General features: G+C 48.4%; 1 protein-coding gene across 2 annotated transcripts in view; it reads right to left on the bottom strand.

Moving 5' to 3' along the window:
• The window catches only part of ERLEC1 (endoplasmic reticulum lectin 1), a 256,106-nt gene that overhangs the window by 121,811 nt on the left and 116,960 nt on the right, over positions 1 to 17,335 (bottom strand). For both annotated transcript variants that reach the window (XM_085612592.1, XM_085612593.1), the window contains exon 8: positions 661 to 793. In XM_085612592.1, coding sequence (XP_085468718.1) covers positions 661 to 793 — 133 coding nt within the window. The remainder of the gene's footprint in view (positions 1 to 660; positions 794 to 17,335) is intronic.

Below are 17,335 nucleotides of genomic sequence, written 5' to 3'. Positions count from 1 at the left end.
TATACACACGCTGGTGCTTACTTGCAACCACAAGCCCATCCACAGGAATGGATACAAAGAAAGGAATTCATGACTGAACTAGCCATGTTACCTGAATGGACCACATCAGCAGAACATGGTTATGCTTAACAAAACAAAGGCGTCTGAAGCAGTCAAACACTGATGGACAGAGCATCTAGCCGGCCCATGGAAAGGACACTGCCTATCCTGCTACTGGTATATAAACCACACCTTCCAGCCACTACTTCCTATCTTTCATCCCTTCTCCCCAATGATGAAGTGAAATGCCTGAAAGAAACAACTTTTATTGCACACATCACATTTTAAAACTAAGCAGGTTTATCGCTTGTATACGTAGAAAAGATTAAACAAATTCACACTCTTTTGTAACAAAGTACTGTCAAGTAAGGTGACATGTCATTGTTACATAAAACAAAATAATTAAATCCTCCTCTACATTATTCATCCAATGGCACAAACGTATCCCTTTCAGCACATTGCATGGCAGAGTCCTCTCAGAATTGGTAAAAAAACAACCTCAGTGGTCCTCTAGCAACAAAACCATAATGTGAAGAATATTTGAAAGATTAATTCCCTAAGGATTCAAAGCACAACAGTGAAGGGTTTATAATTTTCTAAAAGAGAATATGTATACTGTACCTCCTTCAGCTTCCTGGTAGGGGGTTTCAGCATTTCCTGCTGTTGCTGCTCTAGCTTTTCAAGACTTTTTGGTCTGAGAGGTGATCCTGGAAGTGACTGACAAAATATGTCATTTACTGGTGAAGATCTGAACCTGCCAAAATTAAGCAGAAATTACAACCATATGAATATCCGTACATATAATAATGCAAATTCAATTCTAAAACCAGTCAGTTAGTGGAAAATATTTTCAATGCCAAAATCCCACCTACCAAGATCATATTGGTCTCCATGTTCACAACACACCTTGGCTATTTCAGTGTCATACAACACAATTTTCCCTGTCAAGACTATCTGCAAACACCAAAAGAGCCCAATACTCTACTATAATAAATTTATGCTGTATGAGTCATTTAGAACACATGAGCTCATCTCAAATAACATCCTACAAACTACAGAGTAAAATGAAACTGACTTCAAGGCATTGTACATATGGCATTGCAAACGAAAGCCCCCAAGGTTTTCCTCTAGGAAAGGTCACCCTTTAAAGTTGTATAGATGTTTGAAGTCCGATCTCTCACCCAGTCCGCAAAAGGCAATCAGTTTTGTAAGGCTTTGCCCTATGGGGTGCATTTCCCATCGCCTCGGTCCTGAAGATCTCCTAAATTTCCAGCAAGACATGATGCTCACACGTACCGCCATGTTAAATTCTGGCTGAACTAGAAGATCCGATTCCTCACTACCCTTTTTCCTTTAAATAATCTTAGGTGGCTGAATTGAAGCACTATTTAAAAACCCTAATAAAAGGGATCTAAATAAACAGCTATAGCAGAGTCTCACACAAAGTTATTGTGGTTCTACCTTCGGTTTCAGGTTTGAACAATGGCCTTTAACAATAGGTGCTAGAGCAACCTGTGTTTTGACTTTTCTTCAATTGGGACTACTAATTCAGACTTCTAATTTTATCTACGGGCCACTTACGAAAACGACCTACACAAACATAAAATTTCTGAAGCTAAAGGAACAGTTTGGCATGGGTATGCTCTACAGAAGAGTGAACAGAGCAGGGCCCCCTAATATGTTAGTCAAAACTGCCTAGCCGCTAAATGTTTCATCCTAGGATGCAAATATGATTAGGCATTCACATTACTGAAGCCCAATAAAAAGCAGATGCCAGGTTATACTGACGAGAACTGCCAGTAATATCAAACCATGGCTGGGAATGCAAAAAAAAAAAAAACATGGAACACTGAAATTTACTGTATGCTGGAATAATACTGCCAATAAATATTTAGGAAGATGCAGTCTAGTCCTTCTCTACCAACGAAATCTTCAAGCAAGAAAGGAACACTATGAAGTACTAGAGGAGAAGTAGATGAGCTTCATATGGAAAGTAGTTGCAGTAGGGCATCTCTACACCGCAAACGCAGTTGATTTCTAATTTCTCTGTGCACACAAAATATACTAACTTAGGAACTTCTCTGGTGTCTAGCAATATAACTGCTCGGTTTTCATTTGTCCTTACTGCTTTCTAGGCTTTAAAAATTCGCAGTTTCTTAATTCTGCTCGACAAATCACACCACTTTAGCACATTGATCTGGTTATGTACATGGATGAGGAAAGGCAACTGGCAGGTCATTTCCAGTCAGGCTTCCAAACACATCCTATACTCAGTCAGGTTTTTCTAATCTGTTGGCATCAAACCTTACTGTTTTCATGCATATATAAATGTATGTGGCTATTTATTTAGTTTGCTACCTAGTACTAATGGCTGTTTCTGAAGGCTCTCTAGAGTTAGATCTAGTCTCACACTCACTTTAACTTATTTGTCTTTTAATATAATTTTTCTATGCAAAACCCTTATATTGAAAAATATCACAATTCACTGTCTTCTTTTTCTTAAATCTTTTCTTTATGTCAGCAAACCATGAGGCGCATTTCAAAGATACTATGTCAACCTTCATGGCTTACATTCCGATCATAAAGTTTTCTTTACCTTATGCTTCAAACTACCTATAGTATATCACTTCCTTTTTCCATTAAAGAGGAGAGGGAGGCCAAGAGGTAGGGGCTAGCATTATGGAGAAAATGTATAACCACATAAGCCACTCCTGGGACTCAATTATCATCAATGTATCCAATTGAGGGATATAGTCTTCTCTATTGCATCACTGGCGACCCTACTAACCCCTTGTCAGCAACAAATTCCTCTATCAGTGAACAAAGCACTGTATCAATTAGTTACTTTACCATGTAAAGTCCACAGCCTTTTCTCACCACAACATTCACATAAGACATTAACTGGTTTGCAATTAGCACTCAGAATATTGCTGCACCATCATGGAGGACTACCTTCTTCTGCAGCCCCAACTGCGCACGGATGCCTAGGGGCTTTTACTCCTCCCCATTAGGCGCACCTTTCAGTGCAGTTTCTGCTGCTCTGCCCCGGGCAATACATGGTATTGGTAATACTGACAACACCTGGTATCAGAAACTCCTGAAAAACCATGCAGCGATAGGACTGCATGTCTATGCTGCGAGTGACCAATGGTGCATACCTTACAATTAGGGGGTGGGCGGAAAACTCAGTTCCACTTGCGGAGTTCACAGAGTTTTCCCACTCCACTTAGAGCACGGAATTCTTAAAAACTTTGAGCAGAGTTTTTCCTCTTGTGCGGAAAATCACACGCTAGACCACCGCTAGGGAAGATTTTGCAACGCGGGCGGTCACGGCAGATCACAACAGTTTGCGTTGAGAAACCTGCCGCTTGCTATGAGGAAGCTGCCACTCAAGTAGAGCATCTACTTGATCAGAAAGAAGTAGCACCCTCTTGCTCTGCGTGTGCTGCCATTCACACTGATTTTACAGCATGGGACAAACTCCCAGCGATAAAAATCAGCATGAGCTGCACAATTTACCACTCTGCCACTTGCAGAACTCCGCGGAGCGTGGCGGAGTTTTTTGGGCACTTCTCAGAGCTCTGCGTAGCAGATTTCCGACAGGCCTCGTTATGATCCACATGTAATAGGTGTCCACTTTGGGCGGTCCTCCTCTCAAAAGTAGATAGAGGGATGTGGCTATATGCACTGCCATGTTTGACCCGCCCTGGTAATTAGGCCAACATCTCCGCAGGAAGAATCATAACGATGCACACCTTATGTCCCTCACAACGTAAGTGATTCACCAAAACATTAGCAAGACCAACTAGTCTTTCCACAACAATTCACTTGACTGAACTACTATAGGGGCTCTGTGGTGGTAAGCATCAAGGGCTATTTTGCTGGATCCAGGAAAGACCACACAAGATGTCACACAATTGTTTAGCCTGAGTGTATCTGTAAGCCAACCTGACATCCAGATCTAGATAAAGGGTATACTAAAGGCTAAGGCACGCAGACACTCTGTTTTGTATTTTGTCTCGCAACAAAGTCACTATCCATGCTGCACATAAAGTGGTACATCCTAAACTGTCAGTATGCTTTGCATGCTCCCAAAGGCAACCTTCATCAAAGGTAGCTCTTTGAATGAAATGTATTTCTGACAAAGCCACCCTCTGCGTATGCCTTCAATGCATGCTCTCCAAATATTCTACAATAGCAACAGAGCCAAAAGCCTATAACAAACATCTTCTGCCTCTTTTCTCAACAATATCCCTCTCAATCACCCATAAAACTGGGAGATGGCAGACCAAAGGAAGAAATAAAGAGACTCCAAAGAGAATAAGGCACAAAAAGTAGGCCAAAAAAAGAGCAAAGTCAGAACTACCAGTTCCTGACTCCCCTATCATCAGGGTAGAACAGAACAGGCACAGCTACAAACATGGATCTGATCTTAGACAAATTAAATTCACTGCATTATCTAACAAATCCACCATTATCCACCAAAAACAAACAGTGATCTCCTACAACTAGAAATGCAAGGCATTAAAAAGTATTTCAAAATATGTCGACCAGAATGATGAAGAGGAATCCAGAATTTGTAAAGTTGAGGACCAGACAGTTACTCACCAAAACAGAGCACCACTAACCGCAAAAAAAGCTGCAATCATCGAAAAGGAGATTACAGATCTGAGGAAAAGGAACAGAAGAGGTAACCTCAGGATGTTTGGCCTACCAGAGATTGTAGAGAAAGAGGCTGGCTCAATGTGCATCTCTTCTAGAAACTTGAATACCACAAGTCTTAAATGCCAACTTTAATCAAGACTTCAAAATCAAAAGAGCAGTTAGAGCGCCTACCAGAATGCTGGATCACTCAAAATCTACCCAACCAATGATCTTTAAACCCTTGTGCTAACCTCATACAGAAATGATCCCAAATGAGGAAAATAAAATCCATCGCCTGGAAAGAACATAACATTGGGATCTCTCAGGACTATGCTAAAGAGAAAGCGACTCATAAAAAGGGATTCCTAGCCCTGAGTAACAAAATGAAAACATAGAACGTATACTTCTCCTTTGGAGGTCCTTTGAAATGAGGATTGTAATCTATGGGAAAACATCATTCTATCATGACTCCGCCAGACTTGAGTCTTTTCTTGACGACCCATCACAAACTGAGATGGACTTGTAATGTATACCTTGCATGCTACTCTTATACCTGCATTCCTTCTCTCATGGGTGCCATCTAAAGCGTGTTATACAGGACTAACCCTCACTTTGCTGTTTAAGCACCCCCACTTCACATACTCTCCATAACCACAGATTTCATCAGGAGCCAGATTGGATATGAAAGATTTAAACAGCACTGCACCTGGGTGTCAGCAGGTGGTGCAGTGCGGCTCCACATTGACTTTGTTCTGCCACGGAAGGGACAATGGAGCCACGTATAAGTGCCACCCCTGCATGTCGATGTCTGCTTCTTTCTAGACTTTATCCACGCCTTGGAAACAGCCCAATGATAATCAGAGGTACCTGTGTGAAAAGCTCTAATTTGCAACCTTTTTAGATGGAAAAAGAGACTGTTCCACAGAATGGGAGCAGGGAAAATGGTGAGCAGTATGCAGTTAGCTAAAGGATCCAACAGAAGGGGTTACCAAATGTTAGCAACTAGTTCTTCTGATGGATACTTCTAACTGAAGATTCCTTCACTACTGGATACAAAAGCAGTACCTTCAACGATGGTAGGTCAGTGGAGTGGGCTAAGTAGTAAGAGCCCTGAAGGACTGAATGGGTGAAATGCCGTTCCTGTTGGACCTGGCTGTCAAAGCAGTAGTGCTTCACAAATGTGTGCACTGGTGCCCTTTAGCGGTCTGACAAAAGTCAAGGACAGGCACTCCGTGTGATAGCACAGTGGTTGCAGCATTTTCCCTGGTCCTCAGTACTTCTAGATGCAACTTCTTTGCCAGTGCATAGCAGACCTTAATGCAGAGGATTATCCACCTTGGCGGGAGTCCTTTTCTGTACTGCCTTGCCGGTATTTGCCCCAAAAAACCTCAAAGAGCTGATCGTGCACCCAACTTCCTTTGGTGCAATTGATGTAAAAACGTAAAGGTCTCTAGGGGTCCAGCTAATCGAGTCTCTCCTCCTCTTTCGAAGGGTGAGGTAGAGCAAACATCGTCAGGAGAGCAAGGGATTGGCCAAAGTGAAAAGCAATCACAACTTTTGGCAAAGATTCACCTTGGCCCTAAACACCACTTTACCTGGGGAAAATGTGGTGTAAGGCAGCTGCACCAAGAGAACTTGGAATCCACTTACACAATGAGCCGGAGTTAAAGCAACCAGGGACACAGTCTTCAGAGTCAGGAGATCTAGTGAACTGCCGTGCATTGGTCTGTACGGAATGCACCTTAGGAAAGTGAGAACCAACACTGTGGCATCACAAAAGGTTTGGAAGGAAACAAATATATCAAACTTTATTCAAACCATCTGTTGTACTGAGGTTTCTAAGGACATAAAAAGACCAAAAGGGTTAACAAATAACCTTTAACTTTTCCCACTGCAAATCCTTGCTGAGCCAGAGATAAAATAAATGAAACAACAGTTTGGCCTGCGATGGGTCAATATTGCGGGTGTCACACAAGGCTACAATCTTATCCCAGTGCCAGGTGCAGACATTTTGTACAGGAACATCTGGCATCAAGCATTACAGCCACAACTTCAGCAGGAAGATCGAAAGCAACAAAATGCAGCACCAGCTGAATTTGTCCACTCTGGCGTGCAAAGATACCCGCCAGGTCGTTCACAGGCAGGGAAATACACTGACGCTTTAGCCAACTCCAGAGAAGAAGAACCCATGGCACAGGACCCCGGACACGCCTACGCCCTGCAATACCAAATGACAGTAGTGATACAAACAAGAACATGAACCAGCCTTCCTTTGATGGATAGGAGGAAGGCTTTCAGAGCCAGGCAAATGGGCTGCAAAGTCAACAGGCTGATGTGGAGAAGGGTCTCTGCCAGAGACGAGAGTCCTCTAATCGCCACCTCTCCCAGACTTCCCTATCACAGCAGTAACATATCCATCACCACCGTTGGCTCTGGGTTGGCAGGGAGAGGGGGTCTACCGCCAGTCCAACTGCAGCTGAGCAACCACCATTGCAGTTCTTGTGCAGTCTCCTCCGAAACCTCAGAAATTATAGTCTGAATGTCCTATAGTCACTGTGATGGAGAGAAGACCCTGAATTGCAGCATGTCATGGTTGGCTCCAATGAAAGGGAGACTCTGAGAAAGGGAGACTGAGGAATCTAGTGTGACTTCCTCACATTGATAATGAAACGCAACACTGTCAAGAGGTTCATACTAGGCTCATCACTTACAATGAACCGCCAGATCAATGCTGTATCCTCGACCTGCTTCAACCCCCTCTGCATTCTTCATAAGATGTTGAGATGGATCCTATCAGAATCCGGAAAAACTGTCACGCACACTCTCATCAGCAGACTGGAGTACGGCAATGCTCTCTACGCTGGAATCAACAAGAAACTCCTGCGCAAACTCCACACCACACAGAACACCGCAGCCAGACTGGTCCTTGACAACCCCCATCACAGTCACATCACCCAACACCTCCACGATCTCCACTAGCTCCCAGTCGAATAAAGTATAACCATCAAACTCCTCACCCACACATACAAGGTCCTTCACAACACCGGGGGGGGGGGGGGGGGGGGCGCTAGAGGGCGCCAAGCAAGATAGCCGCACTTACATGAGGCTCTTGCAGCTCGGGGCACAATCCTTCTAATATCTTCATGATCATCTGCCCCTTCAAACTGTATACCTTGCTGCAGGGGCGAACCCTCTGTACCATTATCCGGAGCGCCAATAACTGCAGGGACGGCCTTGTGGCTGCTGGAGGAGACCTAGGAGGGGCCCGGTCTGAACTGTCTAAGACGGCGGCCCTGCCGCTGCTGGGACGAGAACTTGCGGCTTGTTGTACCCGCCTGGAATCCCGGACCCGACCCAATCGCCACCTATCTTGAGGGCCCCTCCGCAGCGGCTGCGGAGCCCGTCGCTGGCTGCTGCGGAAGCTACGCCTGGAGACTGCACCCAACCTCGATCTGCCTCCGGCCCAGGAGGCCTGAAGGAGCCGAATGCTGGCACCACGATGCTCTGTGGGGATTGCGGAGTGAGCGGGGTCTGGTGCGGACTGCCTCTGCTACGGGGCGTGGGCCGGTGAGGCTGGGAGCTCCGGACCGTGCTGAGAGGAACCTGATTGCTGGAGCATCTGGCGGCATGCCGCGCGCCGGGCGGCCTACTTCCCCCCTCCACTACACGCTTCCGATGCCTGCTCTGACCGCTCTGGGCGGCCCCGCAAATACTCTTCCCAGTGTCCAGTGAGTCTCTGCCTGCGGTGGCAGGCGTGCATCAGCGCTCCCCAACGCTTGCTCCCTCTCCACCTGTGCTACCCACCCGGCCTACACCGCGGGCCTGCACAGACTGCTACTGCGGCCTCCTGAAGTTCTGCACAGCTGCGTCCCGGGGCCTGCTTGACTCGGTGTGATCCACCACCGCCTGGCTTCCCTCCCTGCGCTGGAGTAAAAGAGGGTCCCGTCTGTTGCGCCTATACCTGGGGGACGAGATGGCCCCTAGCCAGTCCAAGGCCTAACTGACTATCCCACCTGGCTGCATCTTACCACACCTGAGGGGCTGGCTTTCCACCACCGCCATGGACTGTTCATTGCTTGCGGACCCCCGCACTGCTGTGGCCGGCTGGACCCCGCTGCCTCCTTGCTGTCCCAGCGGGCGGTGGTGCCTCCCTCCTGGGAACCGGCTTCATTCCTCGGCTGGCACCTCGAGACTCTGGTAGGCCCATCACGGCTGTGGATCTTCTCGCTGTAACCACTCGCATCCCCCGCTGCTCCAGTCACTGGCCTCTCCCTCCACCTTTGACCCCGGCTCCACTACTATCTCACCCCCGCATATTGCCTTCCTAGCACGACTGCCTGCGGTGCCCTTGGTTCCCATCTTCGACACGGGCGTGCCGCTGGGCCCCCGAGATAAACTGTAAATGACTGCAGACCTCATCTATCACACACCTACCTTAGCTGGACCTCATCTGCCCTCTCGCTGCACCGCGTCACTACCCCGAACGATTACACGTCGCCTGCCCCCGCTACACCGCGGAGTCACCATGGGAAGGACTGATGGTAAGCAGCCCAAACTTTTACCTCGAGGCCCGAAAATCCACACGAACACAGGCTGAAATAGAGGGGGAACATGCCGGCATCCCTGAGCAACCCACGTTCACGGACGACTTGAAGGCTCTTCTCCTTGCCATTCAATCCAGCCTATCCTCCATAGAAGCAAAAATGGACACTATGAATGCTCGTATCGATACTCTTACGCATAAGAGCGACCAACACGATCAACGCATCAAGGAAACAGAGCAACGCATCTCTGTTCTGGAGGACACCTCCACCACTACTGAGAAAAAACCCGCTAGACATGGTCCTGAAGCTCATAGCCGCAAACAATGAGGACTTGGAATGGCACACAAGACGCAACAATCTGCGGATCATAGTCCAGCGCCACGGGCAGGATGGAGGAGTATGTGGAGCGAATGCTCACTACCGCCTTTGGAAGAGAGGCCTTTTTGCCAGTACTCATCACTGAGAGAGCACATCGCTCACTGGCACCTCGCCCTGTGCCTGGCGCCCTTCCTCGCCCCATTATTGCGAGGCTCCTTAACTATAGAGACCGCGACACTGCCCTGAGGCTCGCCAGGGAACGCAAGAAGGGACTCTTTGAAGGCATAGATGTCTCACTATACCCGGATTTCAATATGTCCGTCCAAGAGGGACGCAGGAAGTTCCTTCCAGTGAAGAAGAAACTCCAACAAATGAACATTAAATACGCTATGCTCTTCCCTGCACGCCTCAAAGTCGTTCACCAAGGGAAACAATTTTTTTTACTAACTCTCAACATGAATACGACTTTAGTAAAACCCTGCCGAAGGACTCCGCAGGCCGCGCCTCCCCCTCCACCTGATCCGCTGATGAAGGGGATACATCGGATATAGTGATTGCTCTGCCCCACCCCAGGGCCTCTGCAGCTTTCTCTACTGTCATTCTCATGTTCGCGGACCACACTGAAACCACAGCTTGGTGCATTGTGCCCCGCACCATGGACTGCTGCATGGCCCCTGCCGGGCCTCAGCTGCGGATGTTGTGACCGCTCCCCTCACATGCAGTTTCTACCGCAGATCTACTGGGCTGATAAGACTCTCTAATGATATCCCCCAAGCGCCCTCGCCGAAGCGAGTAGTATTTGGTCCGCCCTCTTCCTGCTACCCACCCAGGGAACCCCTACACTGTTCTGGTTTGGAATGTTTGCTACCCTGCGTCCACTCTCCCCAGTTGGGGGAATGGAGCGTGAGGACTTTGGGAAGGGAGGGAGGGACACACGACACGGCAGGATTGGGCTGCTGTTGTGGGAGAGGAAAGGGTTTGTTCCATACTACTTTTTACCTACTTGAAAAGCACATGCACGCCCTGTTTAGTTGACCAGTGCAGTACGCACCCACTACTCACCACTGCAACTCTGATACACTGCCATGGAGAACCAACCTAGTCCCCCTAATTAGAACTTCTTGACATGGAACGTAAGAGGCCTGGGAGACCCTCGCAAACGCCGGCACATCCTCTCTTACCTAGATCGCCACAATACACACTGTGCTATGCTCCAGGAAACACATCTAGGCCCCACCGCCCCTGCTTCATTTGCATCCAGATGGGTGACCTGTAGGTGCTTTTCCTCATGCTCCTCTCACGCCCGTGGTACAGTTATATTGGTCAAGCGCACACTCCCCTATACCCCCATCGGGTCTTATGCCGACAAGCAAGGCCGATACAGTATCCTATGGGGCAGGTTGGCTGCTCAATCTATAACACTTATCTCCTGCTGTGGACCGAACACTGACGATCCTGAATTATTTCGGGTCCTCTGGGGTAAGATACTTGATACTGGCTCAACACGCATGATGTGGGGAGGAGATTTTAATGTTACCCTTGATCTGACGCTAGACCAATCGCACCTGCTACCACACCACTACTCCAACGCACACCACACCCTCAACCACATCATCAATGACCATGATCTTGTCGATGCCTGGCGCGCCCTTCGCCCACATGATAGAGAGGGGTCTCCTGGTCGCGTATAGATAGCTGGCTTCTCACTAGAGGGTTGACCCCATGGTTGTCACGCACTTCTCACCTTTCTCGCACATACTCCGACCATTCACCGGTGCTCATCACTCTTACACCCCCCCCCCCAACGATGAATCGCCATACCTGTCCTGGTGCTTGCCCCCGCAGGCCCTGTTGGACCCGGTGTTCAATACTGAACTTGAACAAGAGATCACTGATTTCTTCCCCAAAAAGGAAAATTCGGTCACGCAATACTCCACGGTCTGGGAAGCCTTTAAAGGTCACCGTGCACGGAATCTGCATCCATAAAAACAGGGGGTCCTGAATGACATTTGCTCCACACTCTGTAAGTTAGAGATTGAGCTCAAACACACTGAAACACAGATACAGACTACTCCCACCCCAGAATTGAAGGCGCGCCTGAGGGATCTGCTCACTGACTATTAGGAGACGGCTGAGAGGGAATGTAAGTTCAGGGGGAAATATCACCAAGCTCGTCGCTATGGGGATGGAGAAAGACCGGGTAAAGCACAAGCGTCTCTGATCCACCCACCTAGATTCTCCAACACCGTCCTTGAAATTGTCGACAAGAACGGTCAGCTGCACAGAAATACCCCAGATATAGTTGCTGTCTTTAAGCGCTTCTACAAAACCCTGTACACTTCACATAGGACGCAACCCTTCGATTTCATTCCCTTCTTTGAGGACACCACGATTGCTTGGCAGGGGGCCTTCAGAGGGAATTCCTCCTCGCGCATCACAAGAACGAAGAGATCATAACCGCCATGTTGCAACTGCAATCCGGAAAGGCCCCATGACCAGACGGTCTCCCAGCCGAATTCTATAAAACCTATCACCATATACTCATCCCCGTACTGCAGCATGTCTTCGAGGAGGCTCGTGAAACTGGCATATTGCCCCAAACAATGCAAGAGGTCCTAATAATATCCCCACCGAAGCCGGGCAAGCCGACGACGCAATGAGACTCATATAGGCCCCTCTCCCTAATAAATGTCGATGCTAAAATCTTAGCGAAAATTACTGCGGACCGCATTAGCCCCCTCATGACTGCCCTGGTCATCCCTGACCAGTCGGGGTTTGTACCAAGCAGCGGTACATCCCACAACTTGCGCACCCCGTCTGCTGTCCTGCAAGACATTGACCCTGATACGAACGCGGCAGCTGTCTTCCTTGACGCCACCAAGGCGTTCGATTCCCTAGAATGGGATTACCTTGCATTTGTCCTGCAGCGTATGGGATTCCCCGCCCATTTTTTAGCTTGGATTAACCTGTTATATACAGGCCTGAAGGCCATCATTATGGTCCATGGCACTTGATCCTCCTCCTTCCCAATAGATAGAGGCACTAGACAGGGATGCCCCCTTTCACCTCTCCTTTTTGCCCTGGCTGCCAAAGTTCGCCAGCACTTCCAGGACCACGCCCTCATATATCCAGAAAGACAAATACTAATCTCCTTATATGCGGACGACCTCACCCTCTACCTCCGCAATCCGGCAGAAAGTCTCAACCCCATTCTCAGACTACTCATTCTCTTTGGTCACCTCTCTGAGGTCAACATAAATTGGGGGGAAGTCTCAGATTTACCCTCTCACTGATGCCACTACGCAGTTCACACCCGACTAACCCCTCACGTGGTGCGAGGACACAATCACATATCTCGGCATAGTCATTATTCGCAATCGGAGTGAGTTGATGACAGCCAATTATGGGCGAACGCTTGACCTCCTTATTGAAAAAATTACCAGATGGATTGCCTTGCCAATCTCCCTGGCTGGGAGAACCTCCCTTATTAAAATAGTGATATTACCCAAATTGCTTTATCTTTTCATTAATATCCCCTACGCACCTAGCAGACACTTCTTTAAAGCCCTACAAACTCAACTCATCCGCCTTACATGGGGAGGGAAACAAGCCAGGTTGAGATGGGACACTCTCACTCGGCCCTTCAGTGCCGGGGGTTTCAAAGTACCAGACCTGGAATTATATTTCCAGGCTCACTTCGCGTCATACTGGGTAAACCCCTACCTGGCAATAGAAGATGGATACATGGCCCCAACCCCTTGCTCCGCTTACTTAAGCGCACCCGCCATCCCGAGGTGCCTGGCCTCCACCACTGTACACTGCACTACCAGCGCTTGGCGTCATCTGGCCAGCCGTCTCCACGCACCCATCCTATACTCCCCTCTGCTGCCCCTCCACAGAAGGCATGACGTCCCTGTTACACAGGAAGGAGGCTGCTGCCGACTCCTCCGGAAACTTTCCATCCAGACCTGGGGTAAACTCTATATCAATGGCACATTCTGCACCAGTTAGGAATTCTTTGGCAATACCCTACCTATCCCCTGGAGCGTTTTTTCTATGTTAGGCTGTGACAGGAGGTGAAGGCCTTCACCCTGAACCTCCCGCAGGAACCCCGCCATCATGTCTCCCTTACATTCCCTCCTACAACAAGCCACCCCTACACATGTGGTATCACTGCTATACCGTACTACTCAAAAAGACTGCGCGTATGACCGACCCCCTCAGCTAGGGCACACTGGGAAACTGGAAATATTTCTGCCAGCAGCAGGTTACGCATCATCCACTACAAATACATTCACCGCCTTTATTATACACCTGCACGCTTGAAGGGCCTCCGCGACAATGGCCGTTATGACCGCTGCGGAAGGGAAGGAGCGGATTTCGGACACTTAGCTTGGGACTGCCCCCCCCCCCTATACGGTGCTACTGGACGGAGGTGCTGATGGTGCTCGATCGTATGATGGGTTTATACGTTCCCGACGACCCCCTAATTACGCTTCTAGGGTACACTGAGGCACTAGTTGCTGCGGTGCGGAAATACGTCTCCCTAGCGCTCCTTCTCGCAAAGAGGCGAATCGCCTGCAGGTGGGGTAGAGGGAGAGCTCCGAAATGTAAGGACTGGCTGCAAGATCTTATCTATTGCCAAGCCAATTACACACTTATGCCGAGATCTTGCCACCTTCCTCCCGTCCACGCGACATATGGGCTCCCCTCCAGACATATCTTCTGGAGCAGACCACCACCACAGACACAGCCACCGAGCCTCGACCTGGCGACGATGAGTCAAGCGAAGGAAGTGCGTACTAAAGCATATTAAGTCTCACTCTGGCCAGGGGACAACACCCGGGGGACAACAGGGATTATGGAAGAGTCACTCATGATTCTAACAGTACGTTCATGTTATCTGATTGGTCAACTTATCATGTCAACAATGTTAAGTGGTAATGTTTATTTCTTATGGTTTGTCGATTATGCTCATGGCCCTAAAAAGATATTGGCCAAAATGTTTAATTTGACGCGGCCGGCCCGAAGTGGTTGTAGGCGGCTTGCTGTGTACTTTTACACTGCCTATACTGCTATACCTGATTCCGCAATGTGCTGCTGGCACGAACAGGGTTGTAGGCACCATGCCGTGTTCAATAACTCTAGTAGCCTACAATAAAGGTTTTTGGAAATCAAAAAAAAGGAAGGTCCTTCACAACAGTGGGCCCACATACTTGAACCACCTCCTCTCCTTCCATGCACCCAAAAGACACCTACGATCAGCCGATCTCTCTGGCCACCATCTCACGTATCTACAAGACCAGAACGGGAGGAAAGTCCTTCCCCTACCTCGCAGCCAAAGCCTGGAACGGCCTCTCCCTTCACCTCCGGCAACCTCCCACATTGCCCAGTTAAGGAAGAACCTCAAGACTAGCTCTTTGGATGACCCCCAGCACTCAACGGAGCCGCCCCCTAGCACCTTGAGACCCTCACGGATGAGTAGTTGCACTTTACCTGCCCCGATTGATTAAGGTTTGCCGTTTGTCTGGAGGGGGTCCATGGTGGACTGTGGAGAGCTTCCGTTCAAAAGCCAGTAATCAAGCCAGGGTAAAACTGGTATCCCCAACATACGAAGGTGTGCTGCAACCGTCACCATCACTTTCATGAACATTCATGGGGCACTGGTGGGGCCAAAAGGGAGCAGGGCAAATTGAAAGTGATCCTGGTCCAAATTGAGCCACAAGCAGTGTCTGTAGGACTGCAGGACAGGTAGGCATTCTGCAGGTCCAAAGCCACTGTTCAATTGCCTGGATCCAGGGCAGACAGAATCTGAGCTAACTTGACCATCTTCAATTTGTCCTTTCATAAGAAGGTGTTCAGAGGGTGGAGATCTAAAATAGGACAAAATGCCTCCGTTCTTCTTTGGCATGAGGAAACAGCGGGAGTAACAGGCAGTCCCTGTTTGCCTTGTGAGGACCCTCTCTATGGATCTTTCGGCAAAAAGTACCATACCTCTTGGAGCAAGATGTATAGGCCCTCCTCTGAAAGATGCTTTGACGTGGACAGAAGATGTGGCAGGTATAAAAGGAATGGCAGGGCATAGCCTTCAGGCGAGTATCCACCTGGAAGATGTTACATTCTGCCACCCTAGGACGAAATGCCTGATCCGGACTCCCAAATGGTGGTAGCATGCCACTAAGGACAAATTAAAGCGGTTAGGAAGATTATGCTACAAGAGCAGGAGATCTGGAAAATGTGCAATCCTTTGTGGTCTGGACACTGTCTGCTTGATCCCCATCCCTGACCCTGAAAGGACAGTGGTGGCAGTTGTGGGAGAGGAGGGCCCTGGTGTTGCTGGTACACCAAACCACTACAGTACCCTTGCAAGGAAGTAAACCCCGTTTGAAGATACCCTCTCACAATTAGGAAGACTTAAGCCATGACCTGGCTTTCTTCAAAGCATTCCAATGTTGAATCAGCCTTCTCGCCAAAAAATCACGATCAATCAAAAGGCTTATCCATCAAGAGAGGCCTGCATGTCAGCAGAGAAGCCCTTGATCTCATCCAAGCGAGCAGCTCAAGTACCACGCTAGTGCCAACTGCTCTGCCCAAGCAGTCAGAGTCTAGACCAGGGTGAATGATTTATTTTTCAGCATCCTGACCATCCTGGGTGGTTTGAGATGAAATTCCTTACAAACTGCGAGCTAGACCTTGCCTACAATGTCCCATAAACCATGGGAGTATTTCCCGAGCAACAGCTGGCATTGACTAATTGAAGGGCTAGACTGGCTGAGAAAAACATCAGTTTCCCAAATGCCTCAATTTGTTTGGACTCTGCCTGAGAGAGTCGTAGAGAAAGAACGGGGGTTCACTATACTGGTGGAAGCATGAACCACCAAACGTTCAGATGCAGGGTGCTGCATTTAGAAATCATGATCACCTGGTGCTGGCCTTTGGCGCCTGGCAACCTGCCTTTTCCCAGGTGAACAGGAACAAGGCACAGACCAGGTGCTCAGAAGGGTGTCAGTGAGGGCTTCACTTAATGGAAGTAAAGGGCAGGTTACAAAAACGCCAGTGAATACATTAGTTTTACATAGCTGGCAGTTGTAAATCCAATACATCCAATGCTTGTATCATTAACATCGTAAAGAAGGGACTCCCTTTTGTTGATGACTGAGGGGAAAACAGCGGCGTCACTATTGGGGTGCGGGGGGTGCGGACCGCACCGGGTGACACCCTCAAGTGGGGTGACACCAACAGGGCCCGTCAGGGGCCGGCTTTAGGGCGGTGCGACCGGGTGCTGGCTTCCTGGCGGCGGCGTGTTTGAAAGTTTATTGAGCTTTTGAAGCACCTGCTGCAGCGTTTCTTTCCGCCAGCAATTACCAGGCCTCACCTAAATGTCAAGATAACTGGTGTGATTAATTATCTTCCTGGAGAGAGATCAGTGTTTTGTAAAGTTGAGGTTTTGACTTAGGTGAAGTTAGTGCAGAGGGTTAATATGCCTGCTGCAAAGAACGTGTGCCAAGTAGATTACAGAGTGCAGATCAGCAGGTTACTGCTTTCAAAAGAGACATCCTTTTGTTACTTGCAATTTATAACTCCTAATATAGAATAGTGACTATTAACTTTCATCATAGAACTGCATACACACCTCAAAATATACATTATTAGAACATTGATTAATGTTGCAAAAAGGGTTAATTTGGCTAGAAATAGATTCTTCTTATTAAACAAAACTCCCAACTATGCGGTTTCTTTTTCGACTCTGCGTTTGTGCTTCTCTACACCAAGCACTATACTGCCTACCA

The sequence above is a fragment of the Triturus cristatus genome, chromosome 6, assembly GCF_964204655.1.
Source record: "Triturus cristatus chromosome 6, aTriCri1.1, whole genome shotgun sequence".
NCBI classification, from domain to species: domain Eukaryota; kingdom Metazoa; phylum Chordata; class Amphibia; order Caudata; family Salamandridae; genus Triturus; species Triturus cristatus.
The sequence above is the reverse complement of the archived record's forward strand: the minus strand, read 5'-3'. Positions and strand labels throughout refer to the sequence as shown.